Source organism: Botryllus schlosseri, chromosome 5 (genome assembly GCF_051294905.1).
Source record: "Botryllus schlosseri isolate E-star chromosome 5, Bs_hap1, whole genome shotgun sequence".
Lineage (NCBI taxonomy): Eukaryota > Metazoa > Chordata > Ascidiacea > Stolidobranchia > Styelidae > Botryllus > Botryllus schlosseri.
In genome coordinates this window covers 23,216,367-23,229,872 of record NC_137240.1, presented here as the reverse complement: position 1 = coordinate 23,229,872, position 13,506 = coordinate 23,216,367, and the positions used below count along the sequence as shown (strand labels likewise).

The window sequence follows — 13,506 nt, the reverse complement described above, 5'->3', positions numbered from 1 at the left end:
TGTTGTACAATGTGTATCATGCACCATGCTTGCCACTGTTTCGGATACTTGACGAGATTCATCGGAGTCTCTCGGAGTCTGGGATTGAGCTCTTCGGAGTCGGAGAAACTAAAGTTGTCGGAGGGATTCGGAGTCTCGAAAAGCACTATCCGCTCATCACTGGTACCAAGACTCAGGGTTGTAACCAAGTAACAAGGCACCGAGTCACAAGTCAATCTCAGTTTTATAGTTTTGACTCGAGTCAAGTCGAGTCATTTTCAATTCACCACCGAGTCAAGTCCGAGTCCAAGTCAGTGAAAATAGGCTCGAGTCCGAGTCACGGTATTATGACTCGAGTCGAGTCCAAGTCATTGTGTTGACTGCTCCGATTCGTGTCAATTTCTTGTTAAACCCAACTTTTATAACTCTGTTTGATGATATCGCATGGTTCGCTATTATGATCTACTAATTTTCCTCGCTTTTAGCAGTTCCTGGTCGCATATTCAAGTACCAGTACCAATAGTCGAGATCCCAATATAGCGTGATAATTTTACTATTCTTCGAAATTACATTCGAATTGTCGGTCTTTAAAGTCTGAGTCTCGAGTCATATGACTTGGTACGAGTCATGCGCAATGACTCGAGTCCAAGTCGAGTCAATACACAAATTGACTCGAGTCAAGTCGAGTCATTTCTGAATTTTGCGAAAATGACTCGAGTCAAGTCGAGTCATCAGAAAATCGTGACTCGAGTCGGACTCGAGTCGAGTCATGACTCGAGTCATTACAACCCTGCCAAGACTTCTGCTTTGCCGGTACCGGCTTTTCGATTGATATTTCAAAATATTTCAAAATTAGGCAGAAAGCACAATTTTTAATATTTTATTCTTATTGCTAACCATAAAATGTATAAAATAAGCTAAACTTTTTCTATACTATCTTCTATACTACTTCAGTGTGCATGCCTCCTCTTTACATCGCCTAGGCCAGGGCCGGCCAACCCGTGGCCCGCGGGCCACATGTGGCCCGCGAGAAGGTTTTGAGTGGCCCGCGAGGTAATTTCCGACATTTCTAATATCATCAAAAATGGATTGCACAGATTGTGAACTTGCAAGGCCAACCAAAAATTTGATTAGTCTGGCCGCAACACTTGAGATGTGATGACTAAAATATCAGTTTCGACTCATTGACAGATCCATCAACCATTCATATATTGGTATATCTTCGTACACTACAATAAAGCAGAATAATTTGCGATAGATTTATCAAAGGTAAAAATTTTCTGCAAGCTTAGCGCAATATGTTGTCACTCGATGTCTTGTTCTTAATATTGTTGCCCTTTTGTGAAAATTGAAGAGCACCCACTGTATCAGATTGAGTCTAACTATATTAGCGATTACGAGACAAAGTGTCGTTCAACATATGCGACCTTGCGTTTGCACTGGCAGTAGGACCGTCGACTATGAAACCTAGGCACGAAATGATTGCCGCATGTTGGTCGCAGCTTTCGATATCGATATGTCCATGCGCCGAATAGCCCAGTCCTCGCAAATTTATCCCAGCGATATACAGCAGGACCGCAATATAATCAAGTGACAATATTATTGACCTATGAACTTCAAACTTTTTTCGCGCTTTGCGCGGACAGTGGCCCGCGCAAAGGTTCGTCAATCGAATGTGGCCCTTTGGCTGAAAAGGTTGGCCAGCCCTGGCCTAGGCCAAGGTGGGTGTCTGATTCCATAGACAACTCCTAGTCGCTTCAACAATTTCCTTTCTTTTCATTGTATCGCATTTTTTGTGGTGAATTGAACTGATAAAATTGCTAATAAACCAATGATGATGATGATGAACTAAAGTATTTTTGAAGATGCAGTTGACCTTTAAACCTGTCAATCAGTCACGGTTGATTGAAACTCAGTCGATTGGATTGGCGGCAACCACAAATTCCTGACGCTGTTATTCTCGCAGTTCAGGAATATTTGATCATTGACCTATGAACTTCAAACTTTTTTCGCGCTTTGCGCGGACAGTGGCCCGCGCAAAAGTTCGTCAATCGAATGTGGCCCTTTGGCTGAAAAGGTTGGCCAGCCCTGGCCTAGGCCAAGGTGGGTGTCTGATTCCATAGACAACTCCTAGTCGCTTCAACAATTTCCTTTCTTTTCATTGTATCACATTTTTTGTGGTGAATTGAACTGATAAAATTGCTAATAAACCAATGATGATGATGATGAACTAAAGTATTTTTGAAGATGCAGTTGACCTTTAAACCTGTCAATCAGTCACGGTTGATTGAAACTCAGTCGATTGGATTGGCGGCAACCACAAATTCCTGACGCTGTTATTCTCGCAGTTCAGGAATATTTGATCATTGTTAACAGTGATCCCAGTCCCAGTGTTCTTATTTAGATTCCTTTGGGTCTTTGACAGGGTAAAAATTCGAAAATGTGTATGATGTTCCACCGACTTTCATATCCCTCTCGCGTTTTTGCTTTTGATCTGAAGTAAAATTTGTTATGCGAAATGGCAATATTGTCAGATGTCGAAAGATTGCGCAAAACGTGATGATTTTGTCATTTACTGAGTATTCTCGTTATGTTGTTGTTGTTAATCTAGTGTTTTTTTGACGAACCTCGAGTGGGAACGCTGATTATTAGGCAGAGCAGTCGGACCGGTGTGAGCTCTCGCTTGTTTTATCTTGGTGCTCCGTTATTTTAATTTCTTCAAGCAGTTGTAGGCCTACACCTACTCACTCACGGTTGGCTAATTGATCGTTAGGTAATCTTAGCACAGCACCGGGAAGGCATCTGATGGTAGTTCTCTTTGAACTGCATATATTGTGTGATTGAACCGCTGAATTTAATTAGTTTAATTAATCAGCCGACATGACTAGCGATCGTGTGAGCAAGGCCGAACTTCCAATACGACGCTAATGTATCTTTACAGCATAATGACTATGCGAAATATGAGTAAAAACCATTTTCACACTGTGTTCAGTGAATATAAAAATAAGTCTTTTGGTTATCGTCATTCAGACTTTAATCCTTGCTGCTTCTCATTTGCTTAAATGTCCATGCCCATCACCATATCTCCAAGCAGCGACTGACAGAAAGAGGGTACTGGCGAGAATCGAACCCCGGTCGCCTGCGTAGAAAAAATATCGAGTTCAGGGGCAGCACAGCTTGATATCATGTGAAACACGTCACATTGTATCATGTTTAATGGGAACATTGGTTATCGGTACCATGGGGAGCACTCACTCTCTCCGATCGTAAAACGAAGAAGCGCCATATTAGTGTCCAATGTTCCATTTATTATCTGGGTTGGAATCCTGGTCGGTACATTTCGCGTGATAGCCTATATTTGGTGTGCCAAGACGGTTCTCAGCGTCAACCCTAGGCTATGTGTATAGTCGGCAAAATTTTTGGTGTGAACAACACACCGATTACATTGGTTTATTAGCTCTCTGATTGTCCTTCTAGCAAGAAACTGGTGTGATACCTTAACGGCCTAGCTTGCAAGTTGCAATGATACTTTCGCCAACGCACTTCTTCACTACGATGAGTCCGTTACTTGTTTCTTAATTCTGTTACAGAAGACTTCTTATCATTTGAAATTGTATGGCTAACAGTAAGAAAGTCCCTGAAAACAACCTACTGCCACAACATCGTCCACAAATTGACACTATGAAGGGCAGAAGAGACATTTGCGCTTCGTCCATGTTGCCAAACAATAATGATGTTCTTGCACGTCGTCACCGTAGAAGGTATGAAGCAATGTCACAAGCATAAGGATGGCTCAACTTGTTATGAACTGTACCTTTTCTAGACAAAATTTGTCTGGAGCTATGAATCATAATGCTATTGAAGATCGTGGAACTTCGCCTAAAAGAGCTCGTCCCAGAAATTTGGCTTTTGATAGCCCGTGCTTGCAGTCAGTGCCAAGCAACATTGTCAGAAATATGGTGAAGAATATTGAGGTACGGTATGGAGAATGCCTTATTTTGCCTCTTAGAGGTTTTGATTGTTATGATTATAGCTATAGCGTAATGGCATACTTTCAAAAATCTTTAAGTCTGTTTTTTTTTTGGTGTACTGCCACAGCAATGTAATCAATTTCGATTGCAATTATTTTCAAAACTCACTATTGGGTAAGATTATGTCAGGTGCTCCAGAAAAATTTAAAATGTGCCCCCACAATCTCAGATTTTCATGAAAATTGGTAAGCCTGGAAAACTTTTCTTTCTGATATCAGAAAAACAAATTTTATAAAAATCAGTAAAGTACAGCCGAAGATGTGGACGTTCAAAAATTGCTGTTTTTGTGCTCGCTCAAACGGAAAAAACGTCAGAAATTTACACATGCAATTTACATTTGCTATATTTTGGTCAAATTAGGGTCGTTGAAGGTGACACTTTCACACTTGTTCATTTACATCATACTTGATACTTTGTCATTTTCTTCGACACCTGGGGTTGCATAGTCTGACCTTCAACCCCATGATTCTGTTCATGTCTTCAAAAATCACTCACGCGTGACGTCATTTTTAATTGCAAATATATTTTGGCTAAGAGGTGGTGCCATCAAGTGTAAGGTGTCATTGGAAAGCTCTTGACAAGGACTATCAAATTCAACAATAAAATTACTGGATATTGGATATTTCGAAATTCACAATTTTTTCAACACTTGTCTACAACAAATTTTTGTTTATGTGACGATGAAATATCCACTAATTTTATTGTTGATTTTGAAAGTGCTTTCTAAGAGCTTTCCAATGATATCTTACACTTGATGATACCACCTGTTAGCCATGAGATATCTGCAATTAAAACTGACGTCATGCATGAGTGCCTTCAAAAGTTATAAATAAAAGCATGGGTTCAAAGGTCAAACTAGGCAGCCCCGGTGTCAAAGAAGGTGAAAATGCATTAAGTGTGCTGTAAATGACCAAGTGTGAAAGTTTCGTCCTCAACAGCCTTAATTTGATCGAATTATGGCAAATTTAAGTTACATGTATATATTTCTGCCATTTTTTCCGCTTGAGCGATCACAAAAATGGCAATTTTTGGACGGTCATACCTTCGGTTCTAGTCGACCATTTTTGATGAAATTTGGATTGCTGAAATCAGAAAACAAAGCTCTGTAAGCATGCCAATTTTCATGACGTTTCGAGAAGGTGGGAATATGGCATGGAGCACCTGAAATGTACTGACCCTATTACGATTATGATTACAGCAAACTCTTTTAGTTGTCGGTTATTATTAGCCTACATGAAAATGTAGTCACGAATCACAATAAGCCTATTTTTGTTTACATTTATTTTGCTACTATGAAATTGAATACATATTCAAAGAAATAATGATGGATATGGAGATGACATTTTATTATGAGAGAAAAAATGTTTGGGAAAACCTTTGTGACATCAATTGTTTGTTACATAACAAGATATAGGCCTATATACATTATGCAACTTTTTCACTTACAATTTGACACTCCAAAACACGCTTGATGTCATTGTGTGCAGCCCCATCATCGACATAATGCTTCATATGTGATCTGATCATTGTTGATGCTTTTGGGCTGAATATATGTTTTTGAATATAGATATGTTTAGGCCTATAGTTTTAGTGAAACGTTACTGATAGCAATCTACTGAACTTGATAGGCCAGAAATTCTGAAAGTTTGAGAACAACTGTTACCCTGCATTTGCCTTGGAGGCAATAACCCATTTTCTTGTTTGTCAATGACTATAATCCCCATATTTCCATTCACATTTACTTTGCCAATTAAAATTATTCAGACCAAACCCCTTGTGAAGGAAATTGGATACAACTGTATAGAAACCGACCGAACACAACCATCTTCTCAGAGGAGGGATGCCTGTGAGTAACATGCTTCTTCACAATGTAGGCTACTGTGTAACCTCTCCACCACACTAAGAGTAGGCCTATACCACATTGAGTAAGCCTACTCTATTCCAGTGAGTCTCAAGCTGTTGGGTCTAAGCCTCAAATTAGGTCACCATAAAAAGTGGGTCGTGGCCAAGCTATGATTACAATCAATGACCAATGAATAGTATACATGTGTTTTTGATTGATTTATTGACAGGGCATGTCATAGATATGTTGTGAATTTTCTGCTGACAGCATGGGGCTTGGGCCAGCATGTTGTATGTTAGAATCTTTGAGGTCCCTGGGGTATTGCAGCTGTAATGTCAACTTATAAAATGGAATCTACTATTCTAGCTCTAGTCTACCTAGAAATCGAATGACTTATCACATAGTTCATTAGATTAGGGTACAGCGTGCCGTACAGCAATGTTCTTGTCCTATTTTGTCATGCTACTCTCAAAAATGATTATTGTATGTATTAGTGAAATAGTTTTTTTCTTTATTTTATGGATGATATTTTGTCTGATAGGACAATTTATCAAAACAGACACAACAATTCAGTCCAAGAGAGGTTTCCCATATGATATCAACAAATGAAAAGTCAATTCATTAGGAACGTGCTTGTCAAATAGTCATTATCATATAATCCGGTGATGGTATGTACAGTAGACCGTACCGGTAGTGATTGATTTTGTAGGAGTAATTTTCTGCACACTTCAAGTGGTATTGGTCAGTCGCGTCCATTGTTCTTGTGCATGACTGACCCTGTGTTCAAGTTGTAAAGTAGGAATATAGGCTACTGACTGGTTTTGTACTAATTGTTGTGCCTGTCACTATATTACAGAGCCAATTACTACCTCACATTAGAAAAATTTTCAAAAATATCAAAACATTATTTCCTGAAAAACAACATGCTATTAACTTACACTGCATCTAGGCCCCCCATGATTATTGTTTGTAATCTCCTAATCACTTATTTTGACAAGGCTGATGAGCTTTCTTTCTATTATGTTACTGAGTCGGCTTATTATTGCATATTGCATTTCCAGGCATTCTATCGCCAGCAACAAAGAGTGTTGCTCCAGAAGATTTTTCAGTGACTGTTGCGGTTCGAGTTCGTCCATTTAACGAAAAGTAGGTTTTGGTTTATTTGCTCGAAATTATTGCATTTTTATGTTGAAAATAAATTGCCTTCCCTGTTCCCATTACTCTATTGTTTTCGGAATTGCTTTTATCCCACCCTAAATTGCAACTATTGAAGATTTTCTCCTCACAGCACCTCACACCCTACTGACATAATCAATGGTGACTCAAGCACCTACTCTTCCTTACTGGGAAGTGTCACTCCTGACTCCACCTTCTGGCCTTGATAGAATGAATATTTTCTAGTTTTCTGTCTATGACTCTGATAAGGTGCCATTACGACATGACAACTCATTCATAGGTGACGTCCAGACGAGTGAAACTGCCTCTCTCCGATTTCCTTAAAAAATGCATAATTTTTGGAAATATATGACATTTCATAAAGTCTAAATTACTTCAGCAATGCTTGCCAAGAATTTTGAGCCACATACATATAAGTTTTGGACCCAAAAATGATGTCCTACAACAGTGGTTCTTCGCCTTTTTTCCCTGTAGCACCCCTTTTAGAAAATCGCCTAGATCTGGCATCCCCCATATTTAAGAGTTGGTAGTAAAAACAGGGCGTTAGAGTTCGAAGTCTGGTCGGTCTTTTTGGGTTGGGACTTCACTATTGGAAATAGCTTGAACCTTGGAGAGGACCACTAGACTAATTTACGCTATAATAATTGCATGTGCTATATTCGGGATCAAATCAAGGTTGTTATAATTTATAACATCGATCGGGTACAGGCTCATACAATCTGGTTCGAGCCCGGAGTGCTCATCCCGAATTCACCTCTGCTACTGGCAATGCTTAATGCTGACACAGTTATTAACTTTCACGTGAATGTATTCCAAAGCAATTCATATTATATAACGTTCTAGTGAGGTGGCCGGTTACGACACAAAACAGGATCGTCCTTTATCATACAATGAAGAAATATTGTGAAGATTTAATTTTGTAGGTCTATAATAGTTGATCATTTTGACCTAGTATCAAATCATAACTGGGTTCGGGCCTCGCATAAAAATGCCCACGACTGGGCTACAAGGCTAGCGATCTGACCCTGATTCCTAAATTTCTTATTACAGGGAGGAAGTTCAAAGGTCAAAACAAGCCGTCTTTATCCGTGGAAACGAAGCTACCGTTTCTGATGTCGGGAACAAGCACACATTTGCTTTTGACTTCTGCTTTGACTCTCCGAAAGATTCAGGCATGATATATTCTAGTTTTTTTGGCCGGTTTTATCATCTTATTATTGACTGCTGCTGTTTTATTGGATTTCGCAATACATTTATTCAGGTACAAATTTTTGGATTTGAAAAAAAAATAGTATTTACGGATTACGGTGGCAAATCATTCAATTGTTTGTATATGTCTACCGACCATAAATACTATGATTTGAAATCCTAAACTTTCAACATCTATAACGTCGCTCAACTACGGGTTGATATTGAGCCAAATTTGTTGTGCACAGTTTTTTCAGACAACCTAACAATTAAATGCGCTAGCCAGTAAAATTTGAAACATTTCTATGTTCATTTTTATAAAATAAATCCAAGACTTTTCTGATATAGCATTGCGAAGAGGTTGGAATTGAAGGAAATTTGGTGTGAGTGTTTTTTCAGGCAACCTAACAGTTTTATCAGATAGCAATTCACAATAAGGGGGTGCGAAATTTTTCGCTATCGTGAATGGTCATGTCTAAAAAGGGTTGAGAACCACTGTGTTGGCGGTAGAACTATATGCTCTGCAAGTGATTCCCTTACCCTGTGGTCAATTCGTATTTACAGAAGTTTTGTAACACTAACATATATGGTATCTGATTTGAATCTATTATTATAGATCTGATTTAGAAATTTGTTACTATTGAATATTTCCAGGATTGCTCATTGCAAATCAAGTAATGATTTACGAGAAACTTGGTAGACCCTTGCTCGATGCCGCATTCAATGGATACAACACCTGTCTTTTTGCTTATGGGCAAACAGGGTCAGGAAAATCATATACGTGAGTGTTCTCTAGCCTATCATCGATGATGAATATTGCTAAGTAATGCTGACCCTCCTGCAGCTCTAGTATCAATAGTTCACTTTTCACTAAGATTTTCTTGCATAATTCATCAAAGACCGATTAAAATATTGCGGTGTCTCTATCCTCATGCCAGACGTACCAATATATGCAATAAGTGAACTGTAGTGTCACTGAAATTATATGCTTCTTGCCATGAACAGCTTAATTGATCAACGGAAATTATAGTTGCGATCAGGCGCGTAGCCAGCCGAAAAATCAGAGGACGTTTGAAATAAAAAGGGGGTCCTCGATTTTTTTCGAATTTATTAATATAGCATCAATTCATCAGGATTAAGTACATGCGTAAATGAAGATTAAGCAATCGTGTTGACAAACTTACGGTAAGCTTGCCAACGAGTCCGGATGTGTTGTCAATTATCGAGTCCCTGATCCCTTGTAAACAATTTAATATGTGCGATTATAAACACGTATTTCGTGGCGTCAGTGTCGATTTGCGCAAGTCAAAATGTCCGAGTCGTTATGAATCTGTTCTATAATGGCACTGATTTTAGGTGGCTCAATTTCAAACCTTTCTCCTCTTTTGTAACTCAAGCTTTAACACGGATCTTCTGATGGTTATGTTCAAATATTAGCGGAAACCAATTGATGTCATTCAGGTTCGCAATGTCACTCTTTAGTCACAATCGCTAATCATCATACACTTAACAGCGTTGTCTCCAAGCCATTGAGAGATGGAGCCTGAGCAAAGTTAGAGATGCGATAGTTAGGCCAGCGATGATCTTTGGTACCAGGCCTATTGCAGATGCAATTGTGTAGGCCAATGGTTATATTGTGCACATCAGGCAGAGGAGATGCGATTGCGAAGGCCAGCGATGGTATAGTGCACACCAGGCTTATTGCAGATGGGATTCAAGCCAATGAAAGTAGGCTTGTTGGAGACGCAATAAATAGGGCCAGCAACGATTGCCGAGATCGGGGCTGTAATCAATGAGCTAATTTTGCAATTATCTCAGCGGGAGATCGCGTCGCATTACATTGTCAAGTACAGTGGTTCCCAACGTGGGCGATTTGGCGGTCTAGAGGGGCAAAAATCGACAAAGGGGGCCGAACTTTTTTTTTTTTTTTAGTCAACCCACGGAAATTTAGCTACAAAAGTGTCAAATTATTAGGCTTCGAGCCGAAAAGTTGACCTGTTTTTTTTTAGTCAACTCGCCGCTGATTATGGTGATGATCGGTATTGAGCTTGAAAAGGGGGCCATGGGTCGAAAAAGGTTGGGAACCACTTTTCTAGTATGTGCACAGACGAATCTCGCTAATTGGCCGCGGCTGCGCGCAACACCGATAATACGAGTTACTGAATTGCAACTGATCATTAGCGTTAAAATGGTCATTCCAAAAGGAGGGGTTGCGACCCACTGGCTACGTGCCTGGTTGCGATACTAATTTTAACTGTGGAAGCCTTGAAACATCGATTAGTCGTTTCGCTGAATACGAAACATGTAGCACAAAGCTCACAAAGCCACACACATTGGTGGAAATGACAATTCGGTGAATTCCTGATCAACTTACAGCTTTGTCTCAAAATACAATGATAATTGACATCGTCGAAAAAAATAACGAATTATGGTATCATTAATTTGATGTAGATCTGGCTTTATATTATTTGTAGCGTACATCTTTGAATATTTCACATCTTCCATACTTTTATTACATCAAAATGAATAATACTCATCAACTAGGGTTACCATACATGCTCCTTCAGGAGGATTTGTCGTCCTTTTTTAGGAAATCGAAAATGTCCACCAAGGACGCCTAAAGGTCCCCGTTTTTGGCAATTCGTCCTCCTTTATAGCTCTCGCAGCGAGACGATTTCAAGGACACAACTAAAAAACTCCATGAATGACATGAAATGTGGAATCGACTACTCGCACCCTGATACTCACTTCAGAATCTAATCACTCAGGCTTGAGTATGCCTAGCCCTTCTATCGAGTTAGCACGCTGCCAAATTGTACTTTGCCACTGCCCTATTTGAATGTTCCTTATTATCACTTTGCTAGCATGATGGGTTCGCCTGAAGAAGAAGGTATCATTCCCCGCTTCTGCAGTGAAATGTTTGAAAGTGTTTCTTCAGTTGAAAAAGGAGTGAGTTAGAATATGAAGTTTTGCAATAGGTCTATTGTTTAAAGAGTTCATTGCCGTTTCAGGCTCGTTTCCACATCGAAATGAGTTACTTTGAAATCTACAACGAAAAGATCCGTGACTTGCTAGTTTCTTCATCGACTGAAAATGGTGCAGAGAAGAAGTCCAATGTAAGTTGAATGAAATTTAAGATATTGATTGTTGAACTACGGTAATCTACATCACGAAAATATTGGAATCAGACCTTGAATTTGTGTATCAGTATTTTTATTTGCTAACGTTGTGTTGTCTTGCAGTTAAAGGTGCGAGAACATCCACAGAACGGACCTTATGTGGAGGGCCTATCAAAGTAAGCCTAATAATTTGATTTATATTGGCAAATATTAGCCGCAGTATGTTGGCGAAGCATGGGATGAAATGCACAGTACCTTGGGGGCTAAAGTTTTTAAGTTCAAAATGTATCGTCAGTAGCGAAATAACTAGTTGCATGAGTTTTCATGAAAAATAATTACCTGAAGGAAAAATCCCGCCAATGCTCACTGCAGTCAGTATACACATTTCTCCCCGATTTGAAATCTATGCAGGCAACTGAGCTGGGGTTACAGTTTGGAGTCATGGGTGGAGGACCGGTGGTAATATGTGACAGGTCGTTGAATCGATTGACAAAGAGATATGTAGATTTTGACTAGACTGAAGTCTGTGCAAGGCATATTCTGTCGAAATTCATTCGAAAAATCTGTTTAATAAGTGCTATAAATCAACTAATATAATATTTAAACAGAATAATTAGCTGTAGCCCTATTTTGTTAGTTGTAATGGCTTTCTTTATTGATATCTTGGGATTAGTTTTAATGTTACCATTGCTGTTGGCCTGTTATTTCAGTCATTGTGTTTGTTTTTATAAAAAATACCCTACCGGTAATATTTAGTCGGTCAATCTATTATTGTGATGACAATGACAACAGTATATTATATTGTCAGAACTCAGATTGTCCCAATCTATATTCCAAAACTTTTAAAAGTTTAATTAATACAAATTTTTTCAGATATGTGGTCACTAATGTTAGTGACATCCGCTCCTGGCTGGCCGTTGGGAATCAGCAACGTGTAACCGCCTCTACAGGAATGAACGACTGCAGTTCAAGATCGCATTCCGTGTTCGTCTTGAACGTTACAAAAACCACGGTAATTATGCTTTTGCTTCGTAGACCCGATATGCGAGATTTCTGCCATTGACTGCTGTTGCAGCTACTAAGATAGAGACCAGAGGTCCGAGACCATTCTGTGGGGCCCACGACAGTATTTTGGATTTCTTAGTATTGGACAATGTTTAACTGCCAAATATCGTTTTTTTTTATTTGAGAACCTAAATCTACTCCAGAGGCCTGAACCTACTCATCAATCTTTACTATTACATCACTTTCAAAAGTTAGCACGCAGTGGAAGATCAATGAATACTTCCGCGATTGGACGTTTCTATTGCTACGGCATAGTAATCATATTCAAGTTGTTATTGATCTGATCCAATATTCGAAGGTAAATCTAACGCTGATTTAATTTGACTTAGTAATGACATGATCATCAGCCCTGTTATCAGGAGTGCGCCCGAAACCCTGATTAGGCTGTACTGATTGAATGCTCTGATATCAGATCAATATTTGTAAAATTCAAAAATATTTTACCTATAAGTGTGACACGTCGAATGTCCGCTAGCTGCAAAATTATAACACGACAGCTTTTATGATGTCCTGATGCATTTCTACTCCCCATGGTGTCTGCTACTTGATATACAACAACGATGCCAAGTATAGCAACAATTTTATACAAATATTTCAAAATTTGTTTTTTTTCGTGCCAGGTGTGAATTCACAATGGTAAAAAATTTTCAAGATGCGTATGGAATGTCAGTCTGCAGGCCTACTTGGAAATACATTGAATTCCCCTATTACTGATGCTGCGGCCCGAGGCGCCATCAAAAAGTAGTAAATTGGCCCGCTAGCACATTTGAGTTTGAGACCTCTTATATAGACGCTTGTCATCCAAATGAATTTTAGATTTATTCTATGCTTAGCGTTCCAATTATGAGTCGGTTTATAGCAGGGGTGGGCAAACTTTTGAGCTTGCGGGCCGCATTCAACATCTGAATCCAGTCGTGGGCCGCACTATATAAAATTGGGTTTATAAACCAAAACGCAATATTGATATTTGATTGTATAGTGAGGACATGGAGATAATATATGTGCTTATTTAAAACAAGCCAAACATTGCTTTGATGATATCGTACACGCGTCAGAAACATACAGTGGCGAGATTTCATTGACTGGTGGACCTCAGTAACCAATT

The 13,506-nt window shown here is 39.2% G+C and overlaps 1 protein-coding gene across 3 annotated transcripts in view; it reads left to right on the top strand.

Annotated features, from left to right (window-relative positions):
- The first annotated feature begins 2,369 nt into the window (after positions 1 to 2,369).
- The window catches only part of LOC145439434 (kinesin-like protein KIF14), a 41,964-nt gene continuing 30,827 nt past the window's right edge, over positions 2,370 to 13,506 (top strand). The window contains exons 1-10 of one of the 3 annotated variants that reach the window (XM_080316915.1): positions 2,370 to 3,740; positions 3,803 to 3,953; positions 5,775 to 5,856; positions 6,915 to 6,999; positions 8,080 to 8,201; positions 8,872 to 8,998; positions 11,082 to 11,166; positions 11,229 to 11,333; positions 11,460 to 11,512; positions 12,210 to 12,348. In XM_080316915.1, the coding sequence (XP_080173041.1) occupies positions 3,595 to 3,740; positions 3,803 to 3,953; positions 5,775 to 5,856; positions 6,915 to 6,999; positions 8,080 to 8,201; positions 8,872 to 8,998; positions 11,082 to 11,166; positions 11,229 to 11,333; positions 11,460 to 11,512; positions 12,210 to 12,348 (1,095 nt within the window). In that variant the 5' untranslated portion in view covers positions 2,370 to 3,594. The remainder of the gene's footprint in view (positions 3,741 to 3,802; positions 3,954 to 5,774; positions 5,857 to 6,914; positions 7,000 to 8,079; positions 8,202 to 8,871; positions 8,999 to 11,081; positions 11,167 to 11,228; positions 11,334 to 11,459; positions 11,513 to 12,209; positions 12,349 to 13,506) is intronic. The other 2 variants (XM_080316916.1, XM_080316917.1) reach the window with 2 other exon arrangements.